The sequence below is a fragment of the Aythya ferina genome (genome assembly GCF_964211825.1).
Source record: "Aythya ferina genome assembly, chromosome: 26".
In the NCBI taxonomy this organism is placed as follows: domain Eukaryota; kingdom Metazoa; phylum Chordata; class Aves; order Anseriformes; family Anatidae; genus Aythya; species Aythya ferina.
Window position 1 is genome coordinate 2,346,420 of NC_140324.1, and position 9,743 is coordinate 2,356,162.

General features: G+C 54.0%; 1 protein-coding gene across 3 annotated transcripts; it reads right to left on the reverse strand.

The window, feature by feature from the left end:
* Positions 1–210: 210 nt before the first annotated feature.
* Positions 211–8,706, reverse strand: PRAM1 (PML-RARA regulated adaptor molecule 1). 3 transcript variants are annotated; one of them, XM_084498643.1, is made up of 10 exons: positions 8,372–8,701; positions 5,899–6,586; positions 3,901–3,973; positions 3,561–3,673; positions 3,055–3,109; positions 2,655–2,748; positions 2,236–2,398; positions 1,610–1,643; positions 975–1,009; positions 211–453 (listed from the first exon to the last, which is right to left on the reverse strand). In XM_084498643.1, exons 1-10 carry the CDS (start codon positions 8,372–8,374, stop codon positions 449–451), a joined length of 1,263 nt encoding a protein of 420 aa, XP_084354769.1. In that variant the 5' UTR covers positions 8,375–8,701; the 3' UTR covers positions 211–448. The 3 variants fall into 3 exon arrangements, with proteins under 3 accessions (XP_084354769.1, XP_084354770.1, XP_084354771.1); XM_084498644.1 differs by lacking the exons at positions 975–1,009; positions 1,610–1,643 and having other exon boundaries at positions 211–505; positions 2,228–2,398; positions 8,372–8,706; XM_084498645.1 differs by lacking the exons at positions 975–1,009; positions 1,610–1,643 and having other exon boundaries at positions 211–494; positions 2,228–2,398; positions 8,372–8,705.
* Positions 8,707–9,743: the final 1,037 nt, after the last annotated feature.

The following is a 9,743-nucleotide window of genomic DNA, read 5'->3' on the forward strand; positions in this document are numbered from 1 at the left end:
TCACACGGCACATGTACAATAATCATTGCTGCTCACAATATTTTGGGATATGGGACTGACGAAATACTAAAACCTCTCTGAATTAAAACTTTTCTTGCACAGATTAAACAAACAAACAAACAAAACAAAAAAAAAAAAAAAAAAAGAACACAAAACCCTCTCAAATCATTGCTATATTTTACACATACAAAACTAGGCCACAGACAGGGCTTGATATGGAGATTTATTTCAAGTCCCTGCCTCTGTGGGACAGGATCCTTGCAGCACCGCAGTGTGCTGAACAGCCTCGCTGCTGTTTCAGCAAGGATGTGGTGGCTTTTGCAAGCTATCTCAGAGGAAGCAGACCTCCTTCCAAAGCAAGAGCGTGGCATATAGTACTTTCCATGTTTTGGTCTTTGGAGAGGTCTCTGTTGGTGTGCATCATGACTTCGGCTTTAGCACGGATTGTTCAACCTGACAGGTGGAATAGATAAAATATTTGTTCATCAGCATAGCTAAAATACAGCTGTCTCCATTCAATTCCATCTGCAAAGCCCTCTGCATGCAGAGGGATGGAGTTTGTAAGCCATGAGTCAGTAACAGCTTAGGAAAGGCATCCCGAGTTGTTTGGGGGATCAGGGACACCTTAAAGAGGTCCATGGGGCTAGCTGCAATGGGAGGGAGCAAGCTGAGAAGGGAAAGGGTGTGGAGAAATCCACGTAACTGGGAGTGGAAGAACCTGTGGGGACCTGTGAGGAAGAAAGGCATGTCCCAGGGAAGAAAGAAATCAAAGAGGGAGAGGAGATCCCAGCTCCTATGAGATGGAAAGCAGGGAAATAGCAGGGGTGGGAGGGGAGGCCCCGGTACCAGTGCCTGGGTACAAGGCCTGGGGAAGGGGCCCTGGGACCATGCCGACTGCTGCCTGCTAAGGGATTCAGGACCTGGACCACAGCTGCCGCCTGCTCATGAACTGGCAGCAGTTCACTTGAACCTACCATAAATCTCAACGTCGTCATAGATGTCAGTGTCCCTGTGGGGAAAAAAAAAAAACTGGATGCTGTGAGCAGTCTGGTCCACCACAACCTCCCACCACTGAGGCAAGGGCAAGCTCCTGCTGCTGTGTCTGTCCCATCTCCTAACATGCCTCTTGGCTCTGGTGTGCTCTGTGTCACCTCTTTCACCTCCTGCCAGGCTCATGCTTGCCCCTCTGGGCTGCTCCTCCCAGGAGATGGGATCCTCCAGCGTAAGGGGAGAATGGATCTGGCCCCTCTGGCATTGCACATGGACAGTGGCCCCACCCCAGGATGCTGAGAGCCCCTCGTGCTGTGCCAGCAGCAGCAGCTGAGCAGTGCCTGGGCAAGTCCCATGTGCTGGGACCACAGCCTAGGGTGGGCTTACAGCAACCTGGGAAGTTTCTCCCAGTGCCAGAACCTCTCCTGACACCAGAAATCAATGGAAAGGGCAGACTGCCCCCCGCTAACCAGCAGGCATTGTGCTTATGGCCACTGCCTGCATTGGATGGTTTAGAGCCAGCACTTGATCACCAGGGCTGGTTTGGTGCTGGGCAATCGCTGGGCAATCACCGCAGCTCATGGAGTGGGGAGGAAGGGACCAGGAAACAGATACTCACAGGTGTAGCATCACAGCCCGGGGCACATAGCCATCTGCAACAGAGCAAGGAGAAGCACATCAGGTTGTGCCGGGAGCAGGGCCATAAGCGGGGTCGCACCCTGGCACAGGCAGGGCTGAGCAGCACCCCACATCCCCAGGAGAGCTGGGGGAGAGGAGCAGCCTGGCTCCAGGAAGCCGAGCTGGACCCTTGGGAGGAACCTGCTGGCAACGCAGGGAACCAGCCTGCCGGGCTGGGTCACAGCCCTCATCCCCATCTCTGCCTCGGGGGTCTGCAGCCCATGTCACCCGAGCACCCTACAGTGCAAGCATAGCTCGTGGAGTCTGTGACCAGAGCAAAGCCCGATGTGCCGGGCTCTGGGAAATGCAGAGGCTTTTAGCAGAAGGAGATGACAAGCCCAGCTAAAGGCAGAAAGGGTCGTTCCGAGTGGGAGGAAGAGCACGGCATTTTTACAAAGAGAAGCAGGAACACTGGAGACCCAGGATATGCTGACTATCTCCGACAGCAAGGGGATGTCTCCCACACCATAATGGTGTGTGTGCGAAGGAAGTTACCAGCAGTGACTGCCTGGAAGCTGTGTGCTGTGATCCCCGCTCCAAGCAGAGCCTCAGTCCCCACGGACTTACACCTCCTCTGGCTGTTTCGGCAGAGGATTTGATCCTTGTTTGTAAACTCAATCACATCAAGAATTTCTCCCCGTCTGAGTGGCAGGTTCTTCCCTCCGCCCCTCTTCTCAGTCACTGCAGGGTCGACCATCATCTGGGTCAGGACATTGATGCTCCCTTCAAACTGAAACACAAACAGCAGTGCTGCAGCTCAAGCAACTGCCCCAAGGAGTGCTGGCCATGCAGCTCCAATCTCTTTCCCTTCATGGAAAAAGCAGGCTCCTCTTAAGCAAAAGGGTCTGAGGGACCAGTCTGATCTGGGGATGCCTTGGTGGGGCACAGGGCAGGTCTGATAGGGTACAGCCAGGTCTTTGTGGTGCACGGCTCCTGGGGAGCAAGAGGGAGGTTAGAGGGATACGAAACCACTCAGTGCTACTCACCTTGAATTTCTTCTGAAACTCCCTGTCTGCCTTCTCTTCCTTCTTGCATTCTTTGAGTGTCATTGGCTTCATCTTTCGGGAGGCCTGGGCTTCTCTGCAGAGTCATTGTCAGTCAAGGGAAAGCCTGGGTAACCCCACTCCTACTCCCCCCTTACACTTTCCTTCCTGGTCAATGCCCTGTCACATTTCCCCTGCACTGGGTCTCCCCCAGCACCCAGAGGTGCCTCCCTGCAGGGATGCTGGAACTCTTGAGCCAGGTTTAAACCCTCCACCTGTGCCCTTCACCACCAACATTCTTATTGCAACCCCAGCAAAGACAACCGAACATCCAGCTTTGCAGAAGCACCAAGGATTCTTGGCAGTTTGAGGCCCCACAGAAAGCATGACCTGCCCTTGTTACCTTTGCACAGCTGCCAGCAGGGCAAACCTGCCAGAGGCTCGACCGGCATCTCTACCTGTAAAAGCAAACCCAGAGATGCTGACATGAGGCTGGTGTAAGCTGCAGGCACCCACTGAGACAAAACACAGGGAAAGAAACTGAAACAACAGCGAGAGAGGAACCACTGGGACCACCAGCTGCTGAGAGAACGCCTTGAAATGAGCTGGGCAGGTCAGGGCGCAGGGCTGGCAGCTCTGGGGCAGCTGCTCTCCACAGCCCTTGCCTCGCTGGGCCATGTGTGTCCCTAGGGCCCAGCTCAGTTGATGTCAATGGGCTCATCCAGATGGCTGGAAAGCAGATTTGATAATTTCAGGGGATCAGAGTCACCCATGCTTGTTTACAAGGTGGCAGAGAAACCCTCCTGTGCATGGGAGCAGCCAGCCCAGTGCAGTTGCTGCTGGCTGCGGAGTTCACTGGGTCCTCAGTGCTCCCTGAGGCACCACGTCCAGCACCCAGCCTGTACCCACCTCCTCCGGGACGGAGATACGCTGGTGGTCGGGACGTGGGGGGCAGTGGAACATTTCGGTCTCTCTTGACCAGCTCAACAGTCTCTACATCATCGTATATCTCTTCTTCACCCCTGGGACAGAGCAGAGTGTGATTAGGAAGCCATGCAGCAGCCTGTGAAGAACAATGCTTTGTACCACTGGAGCTGCCTGCACGAGGAGCCATCCTGAGCTGGGCTCTAGGAACCCGCAGGAAAACCGATGGACCGATGCCTTGGTGCCCGATGGAACTGGTGCCCTTCCCACCTGGTCAGGACAGCCTGGAGGCCACCTAAAATTAAAGCACCTCAGCAGCACTTACCCTGCTGCACTTGGAGCATCCCGCGGTGGGAACCGTGCCGGGCCCGATGCAACACTACCCGGTTTCGGGTAACCTACGGTAAAAAGAAGAATGGGAAAGCAACAAGGGATTATTTCAAGTTTTCACCACAGCTCAGAGGATCAGAGCCTCCTCAGGCTAGATTTGTACAGAGGGATGTGGGGTGATAAAGCTGGCTGCACATCTGGATCCAGCGAGGAGTTTGTCTCCATGGCCCATCTGGGAATTTTCTTCCTTCCCTACGCTCTGGGGCACAGCTCACTGGGGAGCTCCCTAGGGAGCTTTAATTATGAATTCCTGCCTTTTTGTCCATAAAGTTTTTTCTCCCTGGACCAATGATGAAAGGCCAGGGGAAGCCAAATAAGAATATTTTGAATATGTTGAAAACGTTGAACTCCAGATCTGCATCAGATTGGTACCAGGGCAAGTCCTGGGCATCTCCAAGTGCTCAGGGACATCATCAGCCAGAAAGTGCTGCTGCACCTGCTGCAAGCCCCAGCATTCATCCAGCTGCACCAAGATGCCATCAGTTTTATCGCCAGACTCACAGCTGGTCAGCTAGACCAGTCAGCAACCAACACGAATATCCAACGCAGCAGATCTGATGGGGATATTGTACCAGGTGATGAGCAATCATACGTCAAGCCATAAAAAAATCATAAGATTACCTTAAAACTGGTGATTAACAAAAATAAGTAAATCTAGAGGAGTCACTCTAGGTTTTCCAACTTGCCTCAGTTTCCAGAAGACAATAAAATACTTGAAAACTGCCAGATTTTATGACATATGGAGGGAGGATCATTCACTCCTCTGCCAGGGCGACTCTAACCCTCTAGGCTGGGGCCCCTCTTTGGGTGAGCATCTCCCAGCACAACAGCACAGCCAGGACTGATAAAGGCCTCTGAATGATCCCACAAAATGGTGGGCTAATACAGTAATATAAAACAGGCTTTGCAGTTCTCATAGGGAAAGGGAGAGGCTCTACTCTTAGAGTTGCATCCAGCCCCACAGTTATAGCAGGAGCTGGGTAATAGGGAAACGTCCTTATAACAAGGTGGTAAAGAAGAAATTCGAAAAGTTGAGGAAGAAGCAAGATTTGAAACAAATTTCAAAGCTAAGAGCATGTCTTAGCAGAGTGGTGGCTGTCAGAAAGCAACAAATCTGCCTAGATCTGGAAAGACACCACCTGGAAGGACTGTGGCAGAGTTCGTGCCGAACAGAGAACCACCACGTCAAGAGGCACCAAGCTCTGCGTCCCGCAGGCAGCCAGAAGCCATACGGAGGACACACCAAGCAGCACCACGGTCCCAATGGTGCCCCCATGGTCCTGTCTGTGCCCCTGCAGTCTTGGCAGCTCCCTCAGGCTTGGAGGCAGATGGTGTTGCAGGCAATGTGCTGCCAGCTTCAGAGAGCCTCTGCCCCTTGGCCAAAGGGTGTGTAAGTGCTTCTCAACAGAGGAGGCCAGCTCTGCTTCCCACCAGTAATGCCTGACTGCTCTTACAGTCACGGAAGGGTGGGCTGGTCAGAAAGGGCCTGAGGAGCCTCTCATCCAACCTCCTTCTCAGAGCAGGGCTGAGAGAGCCTCAGAGCTAGAGCAGGTCATTCAGGGCCCTGTCCAGCTGACACCTGGATATCTCCAAGGACAGAGATACCCATTTCCCTGGTCCCTGCCACAGGGCTGCACCACTCCTACAGGAATGAATTTCCCCTTGCACCACTCCCTGCAAGCACCCCAGAGTCTGATACCTGTTCCCAGCCAGGGACATGGCACTTGATTGCTCCTTGTTTCTCCAGCTGCTGTCCTATGTCCCCTGCATGTGCTATGCTCATGAAGCCCCTTGGTCACCAACCAGCCCCCACTCAGCCCACCCAAAATTTCTGTCTCCCAGGATCTCCAGGCTCTAAGATGGAAAATTTTGCATCCTGAAGGGGTTGCCTTCAGTGGGGGACTCTGAGGTGCCAGCGGGTGCCTGGCCATACCCAGCTTAGTGCTCCTTGGCTCCACGGCAGGACGGCTGGGCATCCCAGGACGTGCAGCTGCACGGAACTTCTCCAGATCCACGGCAGGAGGGCGCCTGGGCTTGGCCGGCCTCGCTCCCAGCGTCATGACATGTGGCAGAGGCTTCCTCCGAGGCAGAGCGGGGTGCCCTGTCTCCTGGGTGCTTCCCACAGCATCTGAGGAGGCTGCAACAGCTGCACCTTTGGCTGGAACTGCTGGAGCACCCTTGTCTTTGACAAGTGGCCATTTCTGCTGGGCTTGGTTTCTCTGGGGAGGATCAGAGGTGGCTCCAACTTCCTTGTTCAACACGTCTCTTCCTCTTGGCTTTGCAGGGGCTGGCTGGGAGCTGGCTTCCTGAGCAACACCCTTCTTCAGTCGTGCCATCCACTCCGGGGTCTCAGAAACGGGATGAGGAAGCGAGCTCTGTCCCACACTCTGACCTTTGCTGTGAGGTGGAGGTGCCCTGCTGAAGTCCACCCTCCTGGTCCGGGGGGACTCAGGGGGTGGCTCACCCTTGGAGCCCAGCACAGGCATCTGTCCTGGCTCCGTTGCAGGGGATGCTGCCGAGCGACTCTCCAGCCAGCTGCCCGCTTCGGGGAGATCTTCCCTGTTGCCTTTGAACTTTGCTTGGAGGTGCCGCACCATGGCCCCTTTCCCCTCCAGGTGCCTCTGCAACCATTAAGAAAAGCTCCAGTTAAAACATTATGGAGGAAAATGAGTCAAAGCCCCTCTGCAGAATGCACTATTGCTTCGGCATGGCCTGACACTGAGCCTCCTCTATGAAAAGTGGCCTTTGCTCACTGCATGGGTGGCTGAGAAAAGAGCTCAGGGTTGCACCAGACTGGGAACAGGTCCACCACCGTGAGGGCACCCAGAAGCTGTTTCACGGAGTCTTTTGGCCTGATCCATCCTCTGCCCACTATCAGGAACCTTCAAAACAGTGGGACAGGGAAGGGAATTATGCCCTACTGGTAACAAAACTCCCGAGGGCAGACTTTGAGACCTTGATATTGCCCAGGGCTCGGAGGGGAGCAACCTAGTTTGCCCTGGCCCTGGCCCCCATGAAGACCATGGTAATCAGAAGTGCAGCAGCTCCCTTGTGAGCTCCAGCAAAAGCCTTGGGGAGCCCAAAACCATGGGGACGTGTCCTGCTCTGTGACAGCCTCTCCATAAGGAGAAGGGGCCATGGCACCTGTGTGGAGGAGACCACGCAGAGCTGTCAGCATCCTTTCCTTGGAGGAAAACCCATCCCGCTGAAGGCTGTATACAAAAAAAAAAAAGCCAAGAAATGGCAGATCTGCCCTACTTTTCTGATGAGGGTGTTTCCTGTGCTGCTCACACCGTGATGAGCACACAGGCAAACTGGGCCACACCAGCCCCAGCACAGAGCTGCCCGGGCTTCCTGAAGCAGCACCTTTTTCTGAAGTTTCTAGAGAAAGGCAGCCAGGAGGTGCCTGGATGACTTTCAGAAGAAAAATGCCAAGTCTGAGATACAGCACAAAGCTCAGGGGTGATAGGGTTACATTTCCATAACCATCCCAGATAGACCATATGGACAGGGAAGGATCTGTCCTCTTCCTCCTGCATCTTTCTCCTGCCTTCTTGTCCTCAGACCACAGCGTCCATTTGCATCAGAGCTGGCTGCTCCATTTGCCCTACCATAGGCTTCAGTTTTGAAGTCTTCCTCCCTCTGGGATCTCAGTCTGGGTTTGCACTTGCGTAATTTTTTTATTTCACAACAGAAGGACTAGAGTACAAAGAAGCTACGCAATATTTTCAGACATAAGTGCTCAAATTTATACACCTAAATAAGTTCAAGTTCCCCTCTCATCCCTGGGCAGTCACCACAGTTTCCCCAGTAAACACTGCTAACACAGCACTCTGGGCAGAGCCTGTGGTAGAACAGCGTGAATTTGCTGTTTCCTGCACACCAGGCAGTGGAGATTTCACAAAAACTAATGAAAAAAAGCAACTATCAAACATTCCTCAGGGATTTTAGATGTGAACACAATTCAGATGTTTGTAACCATAAGTTCTAGCGCTGTTCAATGGGGTGGGACAGACAGAGTACCTGAGCCTACCTATGGGATACAGCAGTGCTGTCACAGTAATAAAGTCCAGCTTTTTGCGTTGCTGGGTGCCTTCCTGGGTTCAGCAGCACAATGTAAGCTTCTCCTCCTTCACATATTTTATATTCAGCCCAATGTCAACCTGGCAATTCTTGCACTGAGCCCACGAACTGGTCAGAGACCTTTGAAGCTCCTACCAGCACAGGTGGACCACAGGACTTTGCCTTTTACTACTCCCTGAGGGGGGACGAGGGTCTCAGCAGGACCTGACCCCTCACAAGGACACGGCCACAGAAACTCTCCAACTTCCTCAGCAGGAGATACAGCTCTGCTCCCCATGACCCAACCCAAGGTCCACAGCAGCCCAGGTAAAGTTCTTACTCACCATTTTCCATCAGTGGACAATTTCCTACGAGTTCTCCTCTTTTCTAAAGACCACCAGAGGCATCCAAACAGGAGGATTTGTGTAAGCCAAGCCTCTTCAGATGGCAGCAGGGTCCCCCTCCTCTGAAACCAGAAGCTCTTTCCTAATGGTTGGTGAGAAGCTGTGTGCAATGCCAGGAAGTAGCTGACTGTGAAGCAGCATGAGCAGAAAGAGGAGGAGGAGGAGGACGATGAGGAGGAGGAGAAGGTGGAGGAGGAGGAGGAGCAGCAGCTCTTTGTGCACTTCTAGCTTGGACACTGGCCCCTGCTGCTGCCGGGCAGTGTGAGGCCCACCAGAACCTGCTGTCTCACCCAGAAAAGAGCCCAGACTCTGAGATGAGAGGGAAAGGGTTCCTGCGAGGAACAAGAGGGCAAGTTACGTTCTCATCTCGTGACAGCCAACGTGAACCTGCTGCAGGCTGGGTTTTCACAACCCCGTGGGACTTGCAGAGAGGAAGGGATTCATGGTCTGCTCTTTTTGGGTAGCATGGCACAACCAGCACGGCCTGTGCAGCCCAGCCTCAGCCAAGCTCTGCATGGGTTGGGGCAAGGGCTCCAGGTTTTAGACACATCCAGAACTGGAGGATGTTTGCTCCATAGAGGAGTCAAGCTTTGATGGGAAGCAGAAGTGCTCTGCACAGCACGGCACCTAGTTGGGCCATCTGTGTGTTGAAATGTCCTGCTGTTCGTTGCCTCAGAGACAGGAAAGCTGAGAGGCTGAGTCAAGTCCCGTCGGCATGAGGTAAAACCCCGCTCTGCAGAGGACAATCCAACCCCTGCTTGGGGCACTGGCTGAGGCCTGCAGAGATGCTCTGGCCAGATGCAGACTGGTGATGATGTCCCTGCCCTGGGGTGGCATGTCCCTCTGTCCCTTTGGGAAGATGTCCCCCCAGCAGCACCCATGACTGTCTTGTGCCTGAGGATGGCTGTCAGGGTGACCATTTTAAGGATAAGCTGGTGGGTCAAGGATGTGGGGAAGCCTGGGAGAGACCCATGGTGGTAAATGGTGGTGGTCCTCAGGGACATCCTGTGAAGGGGACACTGGAGGGTGGGATCCCACCGGGTGGAGGCAGCATGCTGGGGGGTCCTGTGCCCAACCCTCTGGGTGCCAACAAGGTGTGCATCTGGCTGGGACAGCCACCTCCCTGGGGTCCCCATGACCATGGTTCCAGCAGGGTGGGGAGGACAGGGCAATGCTTGGGGGACAGGGACACAGGGAGGCTGCAAGGACATGTCTGGGGGATGAGGGTGATGGGGAGGAGGAAGGGTTGTGTCTTGGAGTGAAGGAGGAGTTACGAGGGACTTCTTTGTGAGACTGGGGGGGATGAGAAGGA

What these genes read in the sequence shown, in the direction of transcription:
- PRAM1 (XM_084498643.1), bottom strand. An exon ending in GTATCTCCGTCCCGGAGGAG is followed by an intron (nt 3,110 to 3,560) that starts GTGGGTACAGGC and finishes TTGCTTTTACAG; the next exon opens with GTAGAGATGCCGGTCGAGCC. An exon ending in CCGAAACAGCCAGAGGAGGT is followed by an intron (nt 1,644 to 2,235) that starts GTAAGTCCGTGG and finishes GCTCTGTTGCAG; the next exon opens with ATGGCTATGTGCCCCGGGCT.